Source organism: Procambarus clarkii, chromosome 81 (genome assembly GCF_040958095.1).
Source record: "Procambarus clarkii isolate CNS0578487 chromosome 81, FALCON_Pclarkii_2.0, whole genome shotgun sequence".
Classification (NCBI taxonomy): domain Eukaryota; kingdom Metazoa; phylum Arthropoda; class Malacostraca; order Decapoda; family Cambaridae; genus Procambarus; species Procambarus clarkii.
In genome coordinates, this window is record NC_091230.1 from 15,972,852 (window position 1) to 15,999,345 (window position 26,494).

Genomic DNA, 26,494 nt, shown 5'->3' on the forward strand with positions numbered 1-26,494 from the left:
CATTTACAAAACCCTGTTCTTAAATGCAAACCATGCTCTGAAACTCTCCCTGGACAGATGTAATAGGACCCATTTTCACCACACCAGAAATAAATATCTCTTTGATATCCCCAGGGTCAAACTTAATCTGTGTAAACACTCTATGCAAATTAAGGGACCTAGTCTATGGAACTCATTCCCTAGTGAACTGAAAAACTGTAAAACTTTTGCCTTATTTAAAAGCAAAACCAAAAAGTACCTAACTTCATCTATTTAGTTTCCTACACTGAGCTTTAAATTTGCTCTGTACCTAGTTGGTACCCAATCTCCTAATTTTTATGTAATATCAAACAACCTTATCATTGTGTTCATTGCTGTCTTCTTTTATGTGCTAGCCATATGCTGTATTGTGACTACCAATTTTTGTCAACTACCATTTTAAGCTGTCATTGCAATCAATCTTAGCTACCTAGTACCTAGTACCTATAGTACCTACCTAGTACCTAGGTAGGTACCTAGTACCTACCTACCTAGTACCTACCTAGTACCTAGTACCTACCTAGTACCTATAGTACCATAACTATGGTATTTGTGCTTGGGGTTCTACTACCCAAAATCATTTACGTCCTCTTATTACCCAACACAAAGCTGCTATTAGGACAATATCCAACTCTGGCCCCAGACATCACTCGGTACCCTTACTCAAATCTCTGAATATGTTAGATATTAAGTCACTGCACATTCTCTCTTGTGTATTATACATATATAAAACGCTGAACTGTAATGCCAATCCTGACCTCAAAAGCTTCATTGAAGGTTGTAACAGAACCCATGAGCACCACACCAGGAATAAATACAGTTTTGATATTCCTAGAGTACGACTTAATCAAACTAGAAATGCTCTACAAATCAAGGGACCCAGAATGTGGAATGACCTTCCCAACCATGTTAAAGACTGTACCTCTCTCAACCAGTTTAAGATAAAAACTAAACACTACCTAATAAATTCCCTGTAACCCACCTCACTCCTTTATTGTCAACCCATGTCTGTTATTTTATTATTATTATTATTATTTTTTAATCAACACTGTTTGTCAACCTATTGTATTTGTGCTGCTTTTTCAGTCATGTTCCCCCTTTTTTTTATCTTTATTTGTATTTGTTTTCAACACTTTTTATTCTTTATGCTCAATTAGTATTAAGTTCTAGATATTAATGTTTTTCTTGCCCGAAACGCATTGCGTAATAGTGGCTTTAGGCATTGTATGTACTAGCTCTATCTATATATCAATCCATTAATGTAACATCACTTGTATGTATGTACCTTACCTGAATAAACATATTTATTATTATTTATTTATTATTTACCTATGTGCTTTAATATATTATACTGTACCTATAATTTTCTCTCATCTTTTTTTTTTCATTCCATGTAATTAATCTGTTATCATTTTTTTGTCTATAAATTTTGCAAGTATTTACCTCCATAAAATTTTCTTAGATTAAGGACCTGCCCGAAACGCTGCGCGTGCTAGTGGCTTTACAAGACTGTAATTACCATAATTGTATCCTCACATTCCTTATGTACATTCTTGTATATGCATAAATAAATAAATAAATAAATAAATAAATAAAATTTTCTTAGATTAAGGACCTGTCCGAAACGCTGCGCGTGCTAGTGGCTTTACAAGACTGTAATTACCATATTTGTATCCTTACAATCCCAATGTACCTTCTTGTAAATGCATAAATAAATAAATAAATAAAGTATCAGTGGCCAGCCAGGTGGAGATCACAGGCTGTACAGTACTGATAAATTATGTAATTCACAGAGATACGTTGATAAATATTAATGTTTTATATTTTATTAAAAATACAGATATATACTTTGTTTCATCCGTTAAATGTAACAATATTTCAGTATATATTATATAAGCATAGTATATATAATTCAGTATATACAATATATAATAAGAGTGTCAGACCACGAAGGAAGAATTGAAACAGGAATTTCCTTTAGTACTTTCTTATATTAATACATCTTCAGAGCGAACCATTCCTTCTGAAGATGTATTAATATACGAAAGTACTTAGAGCATTCTATTGTGGTTTTAATATTGAACAATTATACATATACGAAACAGACAAATCTGGTGTCGGAAATAGTAAAAATATTAGTGTGCGATGTGATCAATGTAAGGGGGATATTGGGTGTGCCTCGTATCCCCTACAACAACAAGAAGTTCGAGAGCGATGAGGCCGCCACTAACTAGCTTCAGGATGTCGTCGAATCTAAATCAACAATATACTACCGCCGCTACTTTCTCGGAAACGTAAGTACCTGCCGCTTTACTTCTCTCACCCTGCCAAGCCTGGCCTGGCCTGACCTGGCCTAGCCAGACCTGACCTGGCCTAGCCTAGTCTGACCTGGCCTAGTCTGACCTGACCTGGCCTAGCCTTACCTAGCCTAGTCTGACCTGGCCTAGTCTGACCTGACCTGGCCTAGCCTTACCCAACACTAATCACCACACATGACAGCCCAAACGAATCGCAAATAAGTACACGTAACAAGTCATATGCCCGGACACACTTTCACCTTGGGGACTGAGTGGTAACTATTGTATAGAAGAGCCGGCTCCCTGAGAGTGGTAAGAGGGCGTGATAAGAGGCTAATGTGTGGTCTTGAAGGAAGTCGATAAAGCAGACAATTTTCAAAAGGAAGGGCAGCATAACGAGCAGACAGGAATGGACAGACAGTCGGTTATCCCATAATGTGTAATACGCCGCACACAGCATGGGTGGAGTGGGGGGGGGGGTTGTAGCAGGGCACAGTATGGTGATGGTGCGGGTGAAGTACACACCCACTGAATTCCTGCCATCAATAATTGTTTTCATAACCATTAGAACAATGGCATCCCTCCAGCCACCATCCTTCCACTGACCCCCTCCTCTGGTCCTCCACCTCAGACAATAACCCCCCACACCCCCTCTCCCTTCCAGACATCAGCATGTCAAAATCAGTACCATAATGTGTTTAAACTATTTAAACTAAGTCATTGTGTATCTCAAGGTATCTTAATTCATTTGAAAGTGTACATGTGCATTCATTCATATACTCGCCTAATTGTGCTTGCTGGGGTTGAGCTCTGGCTCTTTAGTTCCACCTCTCAACCGTCAATCAACAGGTGTACAGGTTTCTGAGCCTATTGGGCTCTATCATATCTACACTTGAACCTGTGTATGGAGTCAGCCTCCACCACATCACTTACTAATGCATTCCATTAGATATAATCATATATGATTACACATAATCATAATCATTCTATACACATAATCATATATGTGTACGTCAACGTATACATACATGCGTATATATACCTCATATTAAAATACTGATAAACGAATGACCATGAACAAATTAATTTATAATTGTAGCATTATATATAATTTTAATAGACTAATTACGTGTTTATACATTTGAATGGTCCAGACAGGTGGCCAGCCTTGGACATATACGCTTCTGGTAGGCACAATGACCTCATGTTAGACCCTTGATAGATTATGTGAGAGAGAGAGAGCTGGGGCAGGGAGGTGCGTGCCCCAGGGAGATAATCCATGCCCATGCCCCGCCTCGAGGTCAGTTCTCGAGTCACACCAAGAATAACATTCGAGCAAGTTGTCCTGACCAGGATGTGGCATATTAGGGAGGGTTGAGGAATAGGAAGCCTGTCTGATAGGGCTCTTGGCAAGCAGCTCTCCCTCAGTCTACCTATCTATATGGAAGAAATGTATCTAGGCCCTCCTCCCCCCTGCCTATTCTCTCTCCCCCACCTTTCTTCCTTCATTTCCTCCCTCCTTCCCTCCCCCTCACTGGTGAGAGAGTAGGAGTGTGAGAGTAGTTAGAGAACTCGTAGTTCTCACGCTCGTGAAATTGTCTGCGACCCTGGAGGAGTAGAGCGGAGGGGGGGGGGGTGAAAGTAGGTGACGATGGAGGAGTAGAGGGGAGCATTATATGCAGTGAACGTTGGTGTCTATGGAAGAGTACATCATAGAGGAGGGTGAAAGGAAGGTGACGATGGAGGAGGAGAAGGGAGGGGGTGTGAAGGTAGGTGATGATGGAGGAGTAGAGGGGAGGAGGGGGGCAAAGGTAGGTATCTATGGAAGAGTACATCATAGAGGGGGGTGAAGGTAGGTGGCAATGGAGTAGAGCAAACGGGGTGGGGATTGAAAGTAATCCTGAGTTTAATTTTTTAGTTATATATAGTGACACCTCGACTTACGAATGAATATTTATGAACTTTTCGGGTTGCGAGCCTAATTTCTTCGAAAAATTTGAATCGGGTTACAAACTTTGCCTCGGGAAAGGAGTTTGTTGATATACGTATGGGCTGACCTAGCGCGTGGTGGCATGGTGATCGCGCCTCAGTTTACCAGTGTCTCCTGCCTAGTAAGTATCGCGCCTGAATTCTTTGTAAAGCATTACATTTGTTTTGGGATTTTTGGCTATTTGAACATAAAATTTGTTATGATATATCTTGCCATGAGTCCCAAGAAAGCCAGTGGTAAGGTTCAAGCCAAGAAAACACATGTGAGAATGACCATAGAGGAAAAACAAGAGAGCATTCATAAACATCAAAATGGTGCACGGGTTGTTGAACTAGCTAGGCAGTACAACAAATCTATGTCAACAATATGCACTGTACTTGCTAAGAAAAGGACATTATGAACATTAAAGTGGCAAAAGGCATATCAACAATCCCGAAACAAAGAACACAAACACTTGAGGATGTTAAACAGTTTTTATTAATTTGGATACACAACAAAGAGTTAGCAGGTGATAGCATTTCAGAGGCCATCATTTGTGAGAAACCAAGGCATTTGCATGAAGACCTTTTAAAGAAAACCCCTGGAACGAGGGGGGGGGGAAAAGATGAATCAAGTTTGAAAATGTGAAAAGTTTGTGTGACAATAGAGCCTCGTGGAAAACTTTTGCTGTGGTCATTACCTGGTGGAATGCACCCAGGATGGAGTATTAGGGCTATACATCTTTTAAATCATAAAAGTAATAAACATTTCCCATCAACCTTACAAACAATATTAACCTATTTTCATGTATTTCCCCCATGTGCATTTTAACAAAGTTGCTAAATTGCCTTTATCATTCTGTAAAATTTCAATTACAGTACTGTATGTATAATTTTGTTAGTATAAATGGACTGAATATTCTGAAATTGCTATTTATTTTACAATTTCAGATTCAAAGGTGGTCTGGACACCCAATTTGGTCAGACAGGTGAAGAGAGCATTTAGGATAGTTCGAAGAGATGAAGATGGTCGCAATTGTGTTCGAAGAGGCAAAGGCCCCCCTTTGCTCCTGACATTATGTTCAACCATTGACCTCTGCACACCTAACACAAGGTAGGTTGAAAACTCCTCCTTCATGTCATTGGTACATTAGCCAGAAACTCAGGGCTCATGTAGGAATATCCCTAAAAAAAAAAAAAGTGGCCCCAACAATGCATCCTCCAAGTCTGGAGGATGAGCAGGAGCATTGTCGAGAAGCAGGACCTTGAGTGTCAAACTTTTCTCTTGCAGATATTTTTTGGTGGCAGGGCAAACCACTCCACATCACAGTTTTTCTGCACATCATATATTTTTTAAAACTCTTGGATTTTCGGAATGATACACGAGCAAGGGTTTAATTTTCAAATCGCCACACAGCACAAGAGTTAGCCTATCCTGACACAAGTTAGCCCAAGTTAGCTTGTGTCCGGGCAGTGACGTCTCCTCTTGGGTAATGTATGTCCTCTTCGGCAATTTTTTCCAGAATAGCTATGTCTCCTCACAATTAAACACTTGTTGTGGAATATATCCATCAATACAGTATCTACAAAATCTTTAAAATCATGAACAAATCTTTCAGCCCCTACTTTGTCTGAGCTGGCACCCTCACCATGCCTCACAACACTATGAATACCACGTCTTTTTTCAAAATTTCTCAAACCATCCCCTACTCACCTTAAACTCTTTCGTATCTACAAAACTCGTTCTAGGGGTTTTCTTTATAAGATCTTGCATGAAGATTTCATTGTTGACCAAACCACACACTGGAAATTGAATAGACGACGACATTTCGATCCGTCCTGGACCATTATAAAGTCGATTGTGATGAGATGAGGGAAGCAAGAGCATTAAGTAGGCAAGAGAGAGAGGTGAGGAGATGGAAGTATGTACGTATGTACATGAATAAAACATGTACATACTTATACATAACGTGTGTAAATAGTGTAATAAACACAATAACAGTATTTTGGGAGGAGGAATGTTGGCGAGTAATGTGTTGGAGGAGGGAGGGAGGACTGGCAGGGTGTGGCAGCTCACTCATGTTTTTTGGGCTCACCATACCAACATAGTGGATCGTTATGGTGAATACATACGTAGATGGGTATATACAATGTGTGTATATAGTGTAATAACAGCAAAAACACTGTTTGATTGTAGAATATGTCGCATATATGAGGCCCATAATTTTGAGCATAGCGATGTTCTATACTTTGAATTATATAAATTCCACAAATTACACACTTTTAAATAATATTACAGCAAAAAAAAAGAAGAAATGAATGAGAAACTTCAAAATAATTGCGCAACATTTTATTCGCAGCAACTGCCGTCGCACGGGGTGGCGGGGCCGACAGACCCCCATCGCTCCAACGCTCAGCGCCCATAATTTGCTCAACTTCCCAGCTCCATCGCAGCTAAAGTAAGTCACATACAATATTTTTTGTTTAGTTTCCCCGTGATCAGACTCTGCATTTTAACAATATAAGAAGAGAAAAAAAATTTTTGGAAAGAATTTATTTCTTGTGCACCAGGGTGTTATTTGGAGACAGAGCAGTTCAGTGGTTAACTACTAAATTTTTTTTTCTCCCACACACGCACCCCCCTAAGGAAGCAGCCTGTAACAGCTAACTCCCAGATACCTATTTACTGTTAGGTAACAGGGGTCATCCCCTTTTGTACAAAGAATCTGCTAAAGCTTTTAGGGCTAATCTTTGACACTCGTTTGTCTTTGTCGCCCCATATTTTTTACGTCCGAGTTGAATGCTCTAAGGCCCTTAACTAACTTTAGGTCATGTCCCATACTTCTTGGGGAGCTAATCGACACTGCTCCTCTCTTTACATTCCTCTCTCGTTCTGTCTAAACTCGATTATGGCCCCGTTTACTCGTCTGCTTCTCCTTCTACCCTTCACCATCCGGACACACTGCATCATACTGGGTTACGGCTCGGCTCTGGTACCTTTCCTTCGACACCTACCCTAAGTCTGTATGTTGAAACTGGCGTCCTGTTTCTACAGGATCGCCATGATCGCTACTGTCTTCTCCACCTTGCACGGTCCTTACAGCACCCTCACTCTTGCTTATGTCATGCCTTGACCTTTACCCATCCTGTGGTTCCTGTTCCCCTTCACCACCTATCTCTTTCTGTACGGTTGTCTCTCTTACAAAATGCTCTTTCAGTTTGTGTTACCAATATTTCCCCTCGTGTCATTCCATCTTTGCCCCTATGGAGGGGTCCCCGTTCCTAAATTCTGTAAGCCTTGACCCACATGACTAAAACTTTTACCCCTCCTACAGTTCTAAATCACCTTTTCCTTGAACACTTTTCTTCACACTTCCACTCTATTTCTGTCTTCACCAATGGGTCTTAAGTCTGCAGATGGTGTAGGCTACTCTGTTGTTTTTCCTGACTGCACCTTTGTGTCTCCTGCCTCCGGAGACTAGCATCTTCATGGCAGAACTTTATGCTATTCTCTATGCTCTTCATCAACTCTTTTCTCGCTGTCAATCCTCCTCTGTGTTTGTAGTTGACACTTGCAGTGCCCTCATGGCTCTAGAATCCTTTAATCCAGTCCATCCTTTGGTAGTTGAAATTCAACATTGGCTGTTTCTTATCTCCAATAGATTTAAGACAGTGGAATTTCGCTGGATTCCCACCCATATTGGTGCGTTCTTAAATGAGCGTGCGGACACTGCCGCTAAGGAAGCTATCCGCATCTGTCCCATCTCCCGTAAAGGTATTCCTTATTATGACTTTTACCCAGTTATTCATTTCCCCATTCTTGCCCGTTGTCAGGGTTGTTGGTCTTCGGTTACTGGTAACAAATTGCGTGCTCTTAAGAGTAGTGTGTTCCCGTGGCCTTCCTCCTACCACCGTAGTTGGTGGTGGGAAACGGCTCTGGCGAGGTTGTATATTGGTCATACACGTTTAACTCACGGGCACTTAATGGAGCGCTGCCCTGCTTCTTATTGTCCAAACCGTTGTCTCTACATGTCCTGACTTCCAGGACTTACGTGTCTTGCTTCCCGACCATTGTCGGGAATTGTTTATCGAGGGATCAATTGTCCCTCGATAAAATTCTTGGTAAATTCAATACCTTTGATATTGTTCGCCGTATGCGTTTTTGTTCTTGTATTGGCGACGTTAGTGATATTTAGCGCACTATGATTATCCCACACATTTGATGGTTTGATAATTACTGTACTGTACAGTACTTTGGTTTGGAATGTATCAAATAAAGTTGTTTCATGTATTCAAATGTGTGAGAAAATCCACTGGGGCTGTGAGATGAAGCGAACCTGTAACAAAGGCATTGCCAGTTGCATACTCTACCACCACTGATGGTAAAAGTCTTACAACTGGATATCTTGTGTGACGGGTTATGGTATCACAGCTATACTGAACCAAGATGGTATGGCTCTCCCTCACATAAATGAAAGAAATGCTGGTATTGGCCTTGCAGTGTGTAAGTTGCAGGTGGAAACAAATGAAAATTATCAAATAAATAATTAAACAATTTACTGAAATAGTAATGAACAAAAATAACACATGACAATACTTGACTATCATGTAATGCAAAGGTGAACAAGTTAGTATGACCTTAAATGCAAAAAATAAACTATAAGCAATGAATAAAAGTATGAAGATATACTGGTGTTCTGAAGACAGCTACCATACCACCATGGCATCAGTCACACGACGTTGGCTGGAAGTGGACGACGGGTTAGAGACACCAAGGTGATCCTAGAGCACTAAGGGAGAGATTGCCTCTCCAGGGAGGCAGCGCTCTTTATATAGTCCGGCGGTGATGACTCATCCAGTGTCAACACGAGGTGGACATCCGGTCAACTAGCAAAATGCTCGTTGTGGCTGGCGGTGCCTTTGTGTTGAGCTGTACCACTGTCAGTTGAAGGCGGCTAACTGCTTGTTTGTGGGGACAAACTGCCAGTTAGCAGTGGCGCCCGGCTTGCCTCTGAGTCGTACCAGGCCGTGCCAGGCCCTGGGGGGTATGGAGAGGTGGCAGGACTGATGACTCTTCTGGGCTGGTGTAGATGTATAATACTTCCAGTGCAGAGGTATTGAAGGTGAAGGGAAAAGGCAGTTCCACTGCTATGCAGGGGATTCACGTGACACTTGTGAAGCCACAGAAATTCTGGAGGCCCTACTGAAGCCAGTCCAAGTATTAAATAAAACCCCTGAAGTACGCCGGTGAAGGGTAAAGTGAAGGGTGAAGCAAGACCGTATGCCCCAACTTCAGGCACACACAGAAAATCACGTTTTGGTCCCGCCTCTCAACTGTGTATTTGAAGTTGGGGCGTATGGTGTTGAACTGCTTCTTCAGCCTTCACCTGAGTGCTTGTAGGTCTTACGTAAGACGTTGACTCAAGGAGGGGCCTCAAAACTTGCTGTGATTTATGGGGAAATCCGGTTGTAAGACTTTTACAAAGTCAGTAATATACTGTGGTAGAGTATGCAGCTGCCAGTGCCTTGGGCAAGGGTTTACGTCGCATCACAGCTCCAGTGGATTTTCTGCTCGGTGTATATCAGGTTGTGATTTTGTGTGTGTACCGTATTGTTATGATCGCCGTGTGATAAGTCCTTTCTGGCCTCAAGAGTCATTTTTACCCACCTAGAAAGATTGCAGATGGCCAAAGCAGTTATTTAAGTTAAGAAGGGACAAGTCTTAAACAGAATTTTGCATAATATTTGACTGTAAAGGGGTAAATTGAGGTAGATTGAAAAACAAAATGGTGAACCGGGCAGGCGGTACTCACAATTAGGCGAGTACACTCGGGAACTTTTAAAGTGCAACCAAACATGCTCTAGGCTCTCACAACAAGAGGCGAGTGGTGGTGGCTCAGGTGCTCAGCCAATCAGAGCACCTAAGGAGGGAGGGCAGGAGTGAGAGGGGGGTGGTATGTGGAAGTTTGGTGACAGTTGTGTGTAGTTTGTTCATCTTCATTGTAAGTTTCATGGCTTGGTGTGCATTTCCCTAGTAAATTTAATTCGGGAAAAATTCAGGTGTTTGATTTTTTAAATCAACTTTTTAAATGTTGAGTTGTTAAAGCCTCAAAGTGCATGGAGTTGGTTTGGGAGTATGGCATCCTCATGCTGTTGCGTGCTCGCGTGAGGTAGCAAAGGTGATGTAAAGTTGTGGGGTGTACAAAAGTTGTGGGGTGTACATGCTTGGGACGTCCTCTCTCGGGATGGCTGGTGTTAGACCTGTGTGTTTGTCGGTTGTTGAAAAGCCATTGTCATCCTTTGCTGTTGTGGTATTGATTTTACATTGTTCATCTTGTAATTAATACTGTAGTGCGATATCTAGGGCTACCATTTGTAGGTTTAAAATGTCTAATACAAACAGTTGTCCAATGAGTTTTAATAGGAAATATCATCCACCAAGCACCATTGTACAATTATATTAATACCTGCACGGTGAATGCTCAAAGACCCTTTCTTTATTCAGTGTTGTCACATACCTCATGGGGGTATGGATAGGCAAACACTCATTCGGTTAAACTTGCCTTGTAGTATTTTCAGAGCTCAGTAATTTGGAATCTGGTTAGCACTTTGCAAATAAATTGACCTTTAAAGTGAATTCCTATTTAGGTTTAAAACATCATACCGAATGAGAAACTCGGATTATATAGCCGAACACCAGAAATGTTGTTATTCAATTTGGTTGCCTAAAGCACATTCAAGGACTACACATTACATGGCATTCCAGGATTCCTCTATACCTTGCCTTATGCTGTAAACATTGCCACAACCCTGTGTTTTATTGATTTAAATGGCCACAGGGAGGCATACAACACTGCAGATTATGATGTCATTAGTTATCCACTGTGCTGACAAGTGGGCTGACTGATGTTCGTTGACACCTGTATCGTGCTTCAATTTAATCGCCAGGAGATCACCCTCTCACTAGACTCGTCTGTAGGAAGTACAGTATAGTATGTCAAATTACCTTGGATCATAAATAGCATAAGACTTGGGGGTAGGAGAGGGTTGCAGTGTTTGTCATGGCTCTCAGTTGTTCCTGGTATTAGGCAATTTAGTTCTGGAATCATTTTTGTTGGGCAATGTTAAACTTTTTCGAAAGTAGATGTTTTTCTGAAAGGGAAGGGGGGGGGGGGAACCTCTATGCTTGGATACAGTTATCTAAGTCAGGGGTCTCCAAACTTTTCAATGTAAGCGCCACATTATATATTTCCCATATTTATGCGGGCCGGAGGAATAAAAAATGAAAAAAAAAACAAAAAACAAATCAGTGCCAGTAATTTAATTTCCTCAAATATTAAAGTATAAACATGGAAAAATTCAAACATATCTTTTTGGAAAAAATCAGGGTAAACTAAATAGATTCCTGCCTTTAGTTTTATGCAACCAAATTAGTGTGACGAATGATACTGTTGTTTTGACTTCAAAATTTCATTAAAATCAGGTTCCAGATTAGATGAGCCAATTGTAAGAATTGATTTCAAGTGATCATCAGACAAATTTGCTCGATAGTTAGATTTCACATACTTCATTTTGGAAAAAGTTTGTTCACACAAGTATGTTGAACCAAAAATGGACACAAAACTACAAGCAAACTTTATCGAATTTGGAAACTGATCTGGCTGCAGGCATTTATAAAACTCAATCAGATTTCCTTCTCTATACTTATCTTTCAGTCTGTCATCTGCCTGGAGATCAATAATTTCCATTTGAAATTGAGTTGGAAGATTTTCAGCATTGCAGTCAAATGGATTATGAAAGAGCCTGATTTCATTTGCTTTGGCATCAAGGTCAGCAAATCGCTTCTGAAACTGTTTTTTCAAATCTGAAATTATTTCATTTGCAAATGAAAAAGGAAATTCAACTTTACTTCCTGCATGAAATTTTTCACAACATGGAAAATGAGCAAAATTCTTAACCTTCACCTGGCCTTCAAGTAGTGCAAGTTTTGCTCTGAATGCCTTGACATGAACAAAGTAGTCACTGATCAAGTTTGTTTTGCCTTGCAATTTCAGATTCAAGTTATTCATATGACCTGTCATATCTGCAAAAAATGCCAATTTCCAAATCCATTCACATTCTGATAATAATGGCTGAGGGTTATTTTTCTCTGTGAGAAATAAATCAATTTCTAATCTGAGCTCAAAGAAATGCAGCAAAACCTTTCCACAACTAAGCCATCTAACTGCTGTATAATAAGGCAAGTTAACAAACTCCGCATCAATTTCTTTCAAGAAATCACGGAACTGGCGATGGTTGAGTGCATGAGATCTAATGAAATTAACCACAGAAACAACAGGTTTCATGACACAAGACATATCAACATATTTTAGGCACAATGCTTGTTGATGGATAAGGCAATGCAGAAAAATGGGTTTTGAGCCTCCAACCTCACAAGCTGTTGTAATTTGCCCAACCAAACCCTTCTTTGTCCCAGACATATTCTTTCCTCCATCAATTGTCACACACTGCACTTGTTTCCATTCCAGGTTATATTCTGTCATAGTTTTACTTAGTTCATTGAAAATGTCCTCTCCAGTTGTTGTGGTGTGCATGCTGTGAACTGATGCTAATTCTTGGTTCACATTAAATTCACTATCAACACCACGAATGAATACTAAGAGCTGAGAAGTATCACACACATCAGTTGATTCATCCAACGCAAGAGAATACCAACAAAATCTTTTTGTTTTTTTCCTTTATTTGCCGAATTATGTCGCCTCCTAAATCTTCAATTCTACGAGCAACAGTATTTGACCCAAGACTTATCATTTTGAAGAGGTTTACTTTTTCTGGACATACCTCTCCTGCTGCTTCCACTATACACTCTTTTATGATACTACCATCAGTGAAAGGTTTTCCTTTTTTAGCCAACACATAGGCAACTTTGTAACTGGCTCTAGTTGAAGTTTCATTTTCAGATTTTTTCTTACTGAAAACAGCTTGTTGAGAATGCAGACTGTGCTGAAATGATTCAAACTTTTTAGTGCGTTCTGCTCCTGTGATGTGAGAATAACTTGAGCCACGTTTAGATTCATAGTGCCGACGAATATTGTATTCCTTCAGAACAGCAACACTGTCTCTACATATTATGCATAAAGCTTTATCATTTGCTATCACAAAAAAGTACTTTATCTTCCATTCATCATTGAACCGACGGCACTCAATGTCCACTTTTCTTTTCTTTATCTTTTCCATATCTGAAAACATAAGGGTAAAATAAATGAAATAAATTCTACAGGAAAAAAACAGCTTGTATGTGGTGTTAAAAAGCATAGCATATTATTATAAAGTGGTAAATATTATGGCAACAGCTTTCGTTGATAAACTTAATGGTTATCATTTTAACTATTTTAAACATGCAATATTTTTGGCTACAATAGTATTATTGCTATTTTGTATAACTAAGATAAAGGCATTGTCAAAGTACAGAGAAAAGAATATTGTACAGTGTTTGTGCTCCCTGAAACGGAAGCAGCGAAGCCCCACTCGCCCTCCATCCCCACAATATACAGTTATACACAACTGATTGGTTGTAATGCACAACACATACCTACCAGTATTAGTATCTGTGCGTCACACTATCGAGAGAGAGGAAAACTGACTCGGGTTGAGCGCCACCAGTCAGCAGCCCCAGCTTTGAATAATTCTGCGATGCCATTCGTACCATAATTATTTTTTCAAGGCCACCACACAGGGATTTGTTTGGAGGGCCGGATGAAATTATGTGGCAGGCCGGATGTGGCCCGCGGGCCATAGTTTGGAGACCCCTGATCTAAGTGAATACTTAGATTTATACAGTAGAATAACTACCTTCTTTTCCTTAGTCAAAATGGTTGCTTGTTTATTTCTAGGGACTTGTATTTTCTTTTATTTTTAACTGCAGCAACTTTCAGTGAATGATAGATTCTTACTGAAAGGACCTTTACTTCATTGTTGTTGCTTTATGGTCATCTCATTGTGTACAGGGATTCCGCGAAGCTTTTGGGGTTAGTGTTTGACACTCGTTTGTCTTGGTCAGCCTTATCTCTTGCCTCCGAGTTGAATGCTCTAAGGCCCTTAACCTCCTTAAGGTTTTGTCCCATACTTCTTGGGGAGCGGATAGAGAATCAACTACAACCACAACCTTTGTGGTTGTAGTTGATTCTCGTAGTGCCCTCATGGCTCTAGGGTCCTTTAATCCTGTCCATCCGGTGGTCATTGAGATTCAACATTGGCTGTTTCTTATTTCTAGTAAATTTAAATCAGTAGAGTTTTGCTGGGTTCCCAGCCATATTGGTGTTTCAATGAGCGTGCGGATGCTGCCGCTAAGGAAGCTATCCGTTCTTGTCCCATCTCCCATAAAGGTATTCCTTATTCCAACTTTTATCCTGTTATTCATTCTTCCCTGTTGGCAGGGTTGTTGGTCCTCTGTGGTTGGTAACAAGCTGCATACTCTCAAACTTAGTGTGTCCCCGTGGCCTTCCTCCTACCACCGTAACCGGCGGTGGGACACTGCTTTGGCACAGGCTGTGGGTTGGTCATACCCGCTTAACCCACGGTCACTTAATGGAGCGCCGCCCTGCTGCTTATTGTCCGAATTGCGTTGTCCCTCTAACAGTTGTGCATATCCTTGTTGAATGTCCTGACTTCCAGGACGAGCGTGTGTCTTGCTTTCCGACCGTCCCTCGCAGTCACTTGTCCCTCAATAGAATTCTAGGTGAATCGGATACTTTTGATATCGTTCGCCTTGTGCGTTTTTGTTCTCGTATTGGCATTCTTGGTGATATTTAGCACCCTCTGATTATTTCGCACTTTGGTGCCTTCTTTTGGTAATTACCTTACCTTCATTGTTGTTTCATTTTAATGTGGTAGTTGTGATATGGATTGTTCTGGCTCACGTGCAAGGTCTTGGATTTGTTTGTTTTAAGAAATTGCCAGTCTTGTTACTATTTGTAGAGTTAGAGATCTGCATTAAGGCCTCAATATTATATTCTTTATTTTTTTAATAACATGTTATCAGCAATTTTTGTGGTTGGTAATATTTAGATTAATGTCAGTGATGTAAATGACAAGGGTTAAGACCCCTTGTGGTATGACAGCATTTTTCCCAGTCATTTCTTTCATTTGTTAAAGGGTCCTCGTAACCATTCTTTTGTCCTTTCTACCATGTACCTGTTTGTTGCTTCTTGGTCTTTCATTTGGTACTTTGGCTATTAAAACAATGGTCTTTGGTAATGTTGCAATTACCATTTCTAAAAAAAATGAGCAGGTTCATTAGGCAGGGTTTGTTTTTAGCAAACAGTTTTACAAAAAACAAAAAAATTCCATTCCTTCAGGACCTTGCAGATGTTAGGTCAAACTAATTGACAGTAATCTGTTTTGCCCCTTTCAAACAATGATGGTTTTAATATAGGTAAAATATTTCAGAATATCTGAAGTTTGGCAGACAAATCATTTAAGAGCTTTGATTAAATTTAAGTTACCAAAGACTTTGTGAAAACCATGTTGTATAATGCTTCAGTGTCACTTTTCTAATGTTTTGTAAATTTAACAATGATCTTTAGTTAATTTGTACAAAGCTTAGGTGTTGCATAGCTTTAAATTCTTTCAAATATAAAAACTAAAATATTGACTGAAGTTTCTTCCACTTCAATATTTCAGACTAATTTGCAATATTTGTTAGTTTATGTAAATTGAATAGGTAGTCCACTTTTACATCTTTTCAATGCATTTTGCATGCACCTATGTAACAAGTTACAAATAGGTGTAAATTTTACAAAGTATTTATTTTCAAAGTAAAAAAATTTCATGTTTAAACATTGCATCAATAGTAGTAAACAATAATTTCCAGCATAATTTCAGGATAAAGTATATAAAGTAGTTTCATTAAAATTGGTTTATTTAATAAGTTTTACATATAGTATTTATATCTAATATTTATTACTGTTTCAGGTTGTGGGCCAGATGCTCCTAGATGAACAGAAGATCCAAAAGGCCAAGACAACTCCAGAGACAATCACCTGTAAAAACAATAAACATTAAACAGGGACACTACTTTTATTATCACCAATGCTTAATAATAAGTCAAAAAAATCCTAACATCCTATCTTTTAAGATAGGCTCAGCAAGGCCTATCCCTTCCTCTGATTTCAGTGCAGAGCTTGTTCCCTGAATGGGTGCATTACATCCACCACTTTAGTGCCCTCAACACATTGTACATATGCTTTACTCAAAGCACTGTACAATGCATGCCAGGCACTAAAGTTGTAGATGCATCCACCCATTCAGCAAACAAGCCCTGTGAGAATTAACAATGTAACCATTGTTAAGGGTCCCTAAACCTAAGCAAATCTAGTCCATCTATTAGATGGGTAGTAGAGCAAAGCTCTGAAAAAGCCATGCCAGGAAAATCTGCAGGACTGCCTGGTCCCCTTTTATGAAATGGGGTAGGATCAGTACAAACTGCATCAATCCCTGTGGGTTGTAACAGTAGGACATGGTTACACACCTATAAATGGACTAGATAAGAGAATTAAGATTAGGTCATTGATATAGCTAAAACATCAAATTCAAACTCACCCACTTTTGTAGATTTCCTTTTGCAGAGTAAAGGAGCCTCACTCCAAGCCAGTCCATGCATCATAATCACTTTCACCTGAAAAAATATTTCAACAAATTAATTTCAGATTTAAAGCCAATCTTGCTTTACTTTTCAAATTAGCATTCAGTACTTTACAAATTCAGATGGAAAAAATTTCTTTAAGGAATTTACCTTTCCTACATATTCTAGTAGTAAAGATCTAATTTAGCAATATAAATATATATGGAATCAATTTGCCAAGTTTCAGTAAACATCATTTGAGAAACTATCCAAAACTGCACTTCAATGGCAATTTACATTTATCTTTAGCCAATGCTATATTGTTTAAGTTAATACTATTTTTTTTACTTTTATGCAAATCTATTCAGATTAACCTTTACTACAACTCACCTGATTCTGTTTAACTCTTCCAACTGACAGAGGGACTTCTGGACTTTCCAAACCACATTCTGGAAAACTATATAAATTTAAAACCAAGCTAAAGTAAACATTGAATATTTTTTTTACTTTCAAGGGAAAAATACCATCACTTACAACAAAACTTTTCCTGCCATTAACTGACTCATGATTACCCTTAACAGTGTTATACATTTATAGATTAAAGCGTATTTAACAAACATTTAATGTTAACTAAACAAGATTTATATTTCATTAAAATTATTAATAAAACACCCTCAACTATGCTGTTTAAGATCTAATGCCCCACATTGCAATTTTCACAATTTCAACATACCATTCTATTAAATACATTCCTGAAAGGACTAAACTTGCACATATTGTACCCACTAGCCTAAGCCTAGACTTCCATACCCTAATATTTAATAGGTTTTTAGCAATTAACTTCTACCCTCTAATTCCAATGTACACAACACTACTTACTGTAGATCTGCAAGTATTTTCCTGCAGCTCTTTGTTGCCAGGACCTTCCACAACCTGTCATGTGAACAGTAAATATTACTAAAAAGTTATATGCATAGCGATGTTATTTTGTTCATACCTGAACCACCAGTTTAACAGTTGCTGTTTTAAATGGCACACTAAGTATCTTGTTGTCCCATCTTAATTACAAACAAAGCTATAGTCATTTCAAGTCAACATCCTATACAAATTTTATTTTCCAACAACTTTAGTCATGAACATTTTTCTGGAACATTGCAAACAAACTTTAATTTAAGAACCATGTATAACATTTGAATAAAAGCAATACAAAACATGTATACAATTTATTCTTTTGCAACCACTGCTTACTACTAGGACAAATTTATTCTGTTGAATTATGTACCAAGCTTTTTAGTCTGAAAATTCATAATTAACCCAACTATACTACCAAGACAATGTGATTTTACTAAATTTAGTAATTTCCCCCCCCCCCCTTTCCAACTGTTCAGTGTCAAAAGGGAGGGGGGGGGGTGTCCATTTACTGTACCACTTACATTTTAGTGTGGGCTTCATCCACTTAGCTGGAACATTTGTGCCAGCTGCTGGTAGGGGAGGCATACCATGTGCCAATTCAGGAAGCTTTCCACGTTCCTCACTGCATGTCAGCTCAGGACCTCACTACCATGTTGGGAGGCAGTTGAAGACTAACCAATCAACATCCCAGGCTGGAGAGCAGTGCCACCTCGGGGAGAATTTACCACCTGCAAAAAATTTAATACTCTTAACAATCTACAACATCTATCTCATCTTTACCTAGCCTCCAAACCTTACATTTGTCAGCATTAAACTGCATCTGGTAGTCTTAACCATTTCAAAACTATATAGGACATCGGTATTTTTTATTTGCCAATTCGGCAACTATTGCAGTCTAAACCATAATCTTGCGAATAACCGAGGTCCAAGGAGAGCTTTTAGGCACTACTTACAACACTTCCTCCAACTTAACCCCATTTATACTAATTTCCTTTGGTATAGCCATGACCTAATCAACTTCAGTCAGCATTCCCAATGATCCGAGCCCCTATCAATTTTGCGCCACTATCAAAATCTCTGATGAAGTCAAGGTACACAAAATCACAAACCTTATCACCATTTCCTCAACTATGCAACCTAATCCATGAACATTTAGTAATAAAACTATGCGATTCATGTATCTAGTCATGTTTCTCAAAAAGTAGAGAAATGGCACTTGCCATGTTAGATTCTAGTAACTTTCCTCACAATAGACTAAGCTAATTGGTCACTAACTTAAGCGTTAAAGTTAACTCAAACTTTTCCTTTAAAACTTGCTATATTAGGAACTTTCCACGACCGGCCTTTACCAGACATAATTAAATAGGGTAAAAACGGTATATTAAATGCAGTAAAACTACGGTAAATTCAATATGATAAACTTGCATTCTTTAAGCAAGTAGTAAGTGAACTAAACTAAATGTTAAGCACCTTGGCAAACCACTTCGTTCTATTCAATTCCTTTATTTAATCACTTTGTCCGGCTAGAATTTTTAGATTAGATTAAAGGAACACCCTCCCTGGTAACGGCTGAACTAGTTAACCAAATACAAATATTTAGGTAAAATACTTTCATAAAACCCGTCTACTTCCCCCACCAGTAGACTTGTTCAGCTAAAGGCATAATGTAATGTTCCACTTTAGTAAATAAACACTTAAAAAAACACTACCCCATCTGTGTAGTTACCGGTTACCTGACATTCTACGCTTAAAATAACCCATCTATTCCCCATAGTTGTTCGATATAACTTACCTCTCACCCGCTGGTCGAGTACACAGCAGTATATATCCTCCTCCATCACTCACCGCGTCGATACTATTTCACTCGTTCCGCAAATTGCCTCAAATCACCTGCGTTGTCCATAAACATAGAAGAGCAACTGACCGTAACACCCGTATAGAGATCATCATATAACGTGGGAACATTAGTAGTACTGCTGTCAAAACATAGATGGCGCCAGGACAAACGGTAATTCCTCCAGGAACATTCGGGTGGCCTCCATGGGCCTTTAGGGACGACCAGGAGGCCTTTTGGGCCTCCAGGGGGACCTCCACGCACCTCCACAGATATCCAGGGAGCCTCCCTCCCGGAGATATTGCATATCTCTTACCTAATTTGTATTATGAAATATGACATGATAGTGCGTTACAGACTTCAGTTAGGAAATAATTGGACTTGTAATGTGATTACTGATCCATCTGTATCCCAGTCATTTTACTATGTTAATTTTATGTAATTTATTCTTAAGCTTAATAACATTATTTAAATGTGCTAAATTTCCATTTATATATATATATATATATATATATATATATATATATATATATATATATATATATATATATATATATATATATATATATATATATATATATATTATGTTTCCAAATTTCTGATGATATACAACATATTGTGGTTTATAATTAAGTTCTTATTAATAGTGATCCTGCATCAAAATTAACAATGTTCAAATTCGGTTTTGTATGTTAAAATTAACTACATTTTTATGTTAATTTCTTTCTGTAAATAATGATGATAAAGTGCAATAAAGGTATGATTGAGACAATGTTAAATCGTTAAATCCTAAATATATCTTGAGTCTTATACTTGAAATATTAAATGAACATATAGTGTGTAGTGTAGTGTTTCAATTATTATTAAGAGGGAAGGGTTGGGGGTAATGGTTCATATGTCCACATTCGAATGCCCCTCTTCCCAGGACTGGGGGTGCGGGAGTGTACAATAAACTATACCCACCTCCGGCAGCAGCTTGTCGAAGGCGGAAGTGGAGTCTAGGCCGTTTGTCATGAAAATTATAGTGTGATGGCTCTTATTTTTATTATGGGTACATAATAAGATTATGCCTTTATTCTTAATTTATATTACAATGCTGGTAAAATACACTTCTTGATGAGTATGGAGTACAAATGAACTCATTGTGTACCCTATACTCACAGGATGAGTATAGGGTACACAATAAACTACCACTCACATCATGGGTATGGGTTGCACAAGAAACTATCGGAGAGCAGAGTATGGAAAGCAAAGTAAACAAAGATTCACACGATGAGAAAGGGTTCCACAATGTCCTATGACTCACAGGATGAGTATGAGGTGCATAATAAATTACCATTCATAGGATGAGTATGGGTTTCACAATAAACTAAAGGTAACAGGATGAGCATGGGTTGCATGGTTTATAATTAAGTTCTTAATAGTGATCCTATCCTGCATCATAATTTACATAATATCTACTTCTGTTTTGTGTATTAAAATGACTACTTTTTATATTAATTTCTTTCTGTAAATGATGATGATGATGATAAAGTTCAGTAAATGTAAGTAAGAACATAAGAATGAAGGTAACTGCAAAAGACTTATTGGCCCATACGAGGCAGCTCCTCGTATGGAGCTGCCTTTGATAAGTAATTACCAAAGAAGGCACCAAGCCGGGAAGGCTGTGTAGCACAATCAAATAAGTCAACTGCTCCTGAAGAGGACGGTATTACTTACAGTTTACTGAGATTAGTCTCACAAGTACCAGGTAATCCACTTTTAGTGTTGTACAGAATGAGTTTAAGTGAAGGAGTATTACCTGATGATTGGACAGTGTCATTGTTCCCATCCCCAAAGCACACTCAGATAATTATAGACCCATATCTCTAACATAATTTTGTCTATTAGCACAGTTTTCGGCGTGAATGCATTTTGGTTCTACAAGGTAGCCAACTCCATCAAAATATTAAATATGTACCCAACTCAATTAACGATTAATCAACCAATTACTCCATGGGATAACTTGGATCTAGCAGTTGATTTTGTAAATGCACCCAAGAAAGATAATGTACACTCTACATTATTAAAACAGTTAACACTGTGAAGCATCACTGAAAGTACTCAGAATATGGGTAACGATGTGTATCAGTGGTATACCGACGGTTCTGTAGAAGAAGGTGGACGATGTACCGGATGTGCATGTAATATATTTGAACAATCTTCTCTCTTACATACATGAATGAAGCGCTATGCTAAACTGTGTAATTACTATTTGAGTACTGGAACACTTGATGATATATTGAACTTGTACCCTAGATTGACGATGTAACGTATCAATTATACAATGAATGTATGTGATGTAACTCTATAACCTGAGCTTGTGAAAGCACCTTAATCACCTTCAGTGATTAAGTGCTTAATTGCACACTAGTTTCTCTATCAGTTATCTCACCTTGTCAGAGTAAAAGAGACAAATATATGTGTATGTATGTGTTCAGAATTCAATTTCACCTTTGTAAATGCACGTTAATGACACTATGTAAAAGACACATCGAACACTTTATGTAGGGCATACGTAAATCTGTGTATTTATGTATTTACGTATGTAGCTTAGCCTAGCATTTTAAAAACACTACAATCACCTTATGTGGTTGATTGTTCAATAAATCCCTGAACTATATGTTTAACAAATCTCTAACCCTATCAATGGAGTTAGTTTAGTTCTTATATTATGCACCCTATACCCATCTTGTGGGCGGTAGTGGAAAGGGTTAGAGTCCATGGCGGACTGAAGAAAATGTATATATGATGGTTAGCATTGTTAATGTGTGGCCACGTCTGTGGTAGAAAATAATACAAAAAAATCAAATAAAGGTATTATTGAAACTTTATACGAAAACATTAAATCCTAAATATATCTTTAATATTATACTTGAAATATGGTATACTTTGCTCTCTCCATCGTACTTCTGCACCTGCTGGCAAGTGGTTCGGTGCAGTGTGCAGGTGATGTTCATTACTGGGTGAGCTGGCAAGTGGTGCTCACCTGCCAGCTCACCCAACGAAAATTTGGTTTTTAATACACTTACACATTTATTGGGTCTTTCCTTCACCTTCATTCAAGCACTAGGGTATTACAGTAAGTGTTTTAATTATAATATTTATTAACGTTATTATTTTTAATTTTTATTATTATTAGTATTATTATTAACAGGAGAGGATCGAGTGTGTGTGTGGGGGGGGGGGGGGGGGAAATGGTACACATGTCCACATCCCAATGCCCGCCCTTCCAGGACTGGGGGTGCGGGGGTGTACAATAAACTATACCCACATCCGGCGGCAGCTTGTCGAAGGCGGAAGTGTAGCCTAGAGAATTTGTCATGATAATTAGTGATGACTCTTATTTTGATTATGGGTCTGTAATCCAGTTAAGCTTTTATTCTTAATTTATATTACAATGCTGGTAAAATACACTTCTTGATGATGAGTATGGAGTACAAATGAACTCATTGTGTACCCAAGTTCAAGTTCAAGTATGTTTATTGAGATAAGCAATAAATAAATCTCAAAGGGATAGAGTAGCTTAGGCTATTTCAACCCCCCTCTAATTCAAGTCCCTCAAGGGGCGCACAAATACTGTGACTACAAATAGACAAATAACATTACAAGAATCCAAACAAGAATTGTGAACCCTATACTCACAGGATGAATATAGGGTACACAATAAACTACCACTCACATCATGGGTATGGGTTGCACAAGAAACTATCGCGCAGAGGATGAATATGGAGAGCAAAGTAAACAAAGATTCACACGATGAGAAAGGGTTTCGCAATGTCCTATGACTCACAGAATGAGTATTAGCTGCACAATAAACTACAGGTCACAGGATAAGTATGGGTTGCACAATAAATTACAGGTCACAGGATGGGTATGGGCTGCACAAACTACCGGTAACAGGATGAGTATGGGATGCACAATAAATTACGGGTCACAGGATGAGTATGGGTTGCACAAACTACTGGTAACAAGATGAGTATGGGATGCACAATAAATTACCGCACAGAGGATGAGTATAGGATGCACAAACTGGTTGGGTAAATGGAAATGGTTGGGTACATTTCCTTTCACCTAATGCGACTATTCATGTGTCCGGACACCGGCGATTGTGTGGTATTGGCTATTTATTTAACCATAACTTTGCATTCATTTAATAATTATATTAAGATATGTTTTCCTTGAAATGTAGTTACATTATCGTCTACATGGCTTTATTCTGACATAAAGACCTATGGCGTTACTTTGCATATATGCAAAGTAATTATAAAATTGATTGGCTTGTGTGGAGGCCTTCACACTCCCTGAGCGAGCCATCAAGTAACTATAAAAAGGCATATATCTTAACTTTCAATTCAGTTATATTTATGCCAAAGTATTAACATGCAGCTTATATTTATGTCTTTATGATGACATAGAAAACTTCGTTTATTACAATATCTAGATTAAATTAACATTGATCTTCGGAAGGTCATAGTTCCCATATCGGTAAGGAGAGCGTCGGCCATGAAGCCTTGTTTAAAGTATGAATATTTTTCCTCTCTAATAAGGTATAATCTCTGTGATGGATTCACAAAAACTATTTTATATCTGCCTTTCTGATAACATATACAAATATAATCTTTATTTGTGAATATTTGTTAATTAAGCAATATATCAGAGGGCGTGTAGGGTTCGGTGTTCAATGAACGAAAAGGACTGGATCACTGTGTACAGGAGGCTGATATGGCAGCAAACACTCTCCTGGCGACCATATTTCTTGGATAAGTCGCTCCACACAATTGTCGCTTGGACCGTCGACTTCCTATGGCGTCACCTCTCACATATTTACGTCTCATTTCGTTATGAAATTAGATTATTTCAGAGAAAAAATAGGTTTGATCATGTTCTACGTGTAGCACCAACATTATAGTAAGTAAATATACCATATTTCTTCATTACTTACGTAATGCTAATACGTTTTGGGTAGTTTTGGCCTGATTTGGGATGATTGGGGTAATTCTATGGACCCTCTCAACCAGTTTAAGAGTTAAACCAAGTACTGCCTAATTAACTCCATGTAACCTAACTTACCTCCTAAATGTCAACCCATGTCTTGCTATTTTTTAAACAACGCTTTTCACCAACATGTGCAATTGCTGATTTATGCTATGTTAACCCCCCCTTTTTGTACTTTTTATTCCTTATTTCAACACAATTTATACCTAATCCTGATTACTATTAAGTTTTAGTCTGTGTTTTTTCCCCCACACCTTGCCCGAAACGCTTTGCGTAATAGTGGCTTTAGGCATTGTATGTACTAGCTCTATCTATAAAGCCAACAAACTTTGTAAAATCTCTTTATGTATGTACCTTTACCTAAATAAAAATTATTATTATTATAGTGGCTTTAGGTATTGTATGTACAGTACTAGCTCTGCCTATAAATCCAACATTATGTTTGTAAATCAACTGTATGTACTTTTCCTGAATAAAATGTATTTATTATTTATTTTTTAATCAGTAAGTATTAAAAGAAGGCACCAAGCTGGGAAGGCTATGTAGCACCATTGTGTGTAACAATCAACCAAAGTTTTTTTTTAACAAATAATGCACCTGCATGGTAAAACAAATCCTGTCAGCTGTAAAAATATTGATGCAGTTATTTAAATGAAAAATATAATGAAAGAAATATTACTGGTTTATTTTTATCCTATCTTTTTGTACTGTACAGTATATCCAAGGAAGTGAAAAATAGAGACATAATGCACAATTTAATGAATGATTAGCTTGGATTAGCAGTTCAAATGAAATATGACTATTACATATGAACATGAGATCTTAATGATCCATGGTCAACATGATTTAATAAGGATAATACAGTACTGAATTTGTAATAATACAAACTAATTTAAAATCTATATTACTGATTTTTTTTATTAAGATGATTAGGTATACACAGCAATGTACTACTACCCTATTCTATATGGAATATTACACAGTGTAGATAAAAAACTAGCTATAAGTTTATCTAATACTCCCATCTCACAGGAAGGTTAGACATACTGTACATGGAATCAATTTAGAAAATACCAGCCTCAATACAAAAAACAAATCAATTCTGACTAAACAACTCTAAGCAATTTTCACAAGAGGTAAGCACTGAATCATGGAAACATTATATTATAATTACTCTTACCAGTTTCTACCAGACTCCTCTCAAACAATGTATTTTTAAACATGTTTAGGTATACACAGCAATGTGCTGCTTCCTTATTCTGTATAAAGGACCACACAGTGTAGATCAAAAACCAGCTACAAGCTCATCCAACATCCTCACCTCACAGGATGGCCAGTCATACATGGAATTAGGAGAGAACAAAACACTTAATGCTGATCTATTAGCCCCCACTGGCAAAATCTGGGTGCAGCACAAGAATATCTTCCAATATTCCTCAGTGTATGAAGTAATTACAGAGCTCAAAATACCTCATACCATTTGGTATGAAGTCACTGATAACAGGACAATCACAGATATAGTGTTGGAGAGTATGTTCTCTCAAGTAGGACTGAAAACAGATGTTTTTTTTTCCACCAAGAGAGCTATAAACTCATGGAACCGCCTACCCGCTGAAGCCGTAAATGCCAAATTCCAGCTAAAAAATATCATTAAGACAATTGGCGGGCCCTTTAACAAGCCGCCGGCTTTCTGTCCTCTTCGAGGCCACTAGATAGTTAGTGGCCCTTGGGTAAATATATACAATAATTATCAGCGCATCTTCCGAGCAACAAGGACAGCTACACAGTATCTCTTAGAATTACGTA

General features: G+C 38.3%; 1 protein-coding gene and 1 long non-coding RNA gene across 5 annotated transcripts; one reads left to right on the top strand and one right to left on the bottom strand.

Moving 5' to 3' along the window:
- The first annotated feature begins 1,951 nt into the window (after window positions 1-1,951).
- Window positions 1,952-16,353, top strand: LOC138357973 (uncharacterized). 2 transcript variants are annotated; one of them, XR_011225180.1, is made up of 5 exons: window positions 1,952-2,312; window positions 5,235-5,397; window positions 6,644-6,742; window positions 7,946-8,058; window positions 16,257-16,353. It is a non-coding gene; the product is annotated as an uncharacterized lncRNA (long non-coding RNA). The 2 variants fall into 2 exon arrangements; XR_011225179.1 differs by lacking the exon at window positions 7,946-8,058 and having other exon boundaries at window positions 1,957-2,312.
- On the bottom strand, window positions 16,186-24,722 carry LOC138357971 (uncharacterized). Of its 3 annotated transcripts, none has more exons than XM_069315189.1 (6): window positions 24,636-24,722; window positions 18,339-18,545; window positions 17,785-17,838; window positions 17,296-17,354; window positions 16,884-16,959; window positions 16,186-16,324 (listed from the first exon to the last, which is right to left on the bottom strand). In XM_069315189.1, exons 2-6 carry the CDS (start codon window positions 18,400-18,402, stop codon window positions 16,275-16,277), a joined length of 303 nt encoding a protein of 100 aa, XP_069171290.1. In that variant the 5' UTR covers window positions 18,403-18,545; window positions 24,636-24,722; the 3' UTR covers window positions 16,186-16,274. The 3 variants fall into 3 exon arrangements, with proteins under 3 accessions (XP_069171290.1, XP_069171291.1, XP_069171289.1); XM_069315190.1 differs by lacking the exon at window positions 24,636-24,722 and adding an exon at window positions 19,610-20,121 and having other exon boundaries at window positions 17,296-17,362; XM_069315188.1 differs by lacking the exon at window positions 24,636-24,722 and adding an exon at window positions 19,610-20,092.
- Window positions 24,723-26,494: the final 1,772 nt, after the last annotated feature.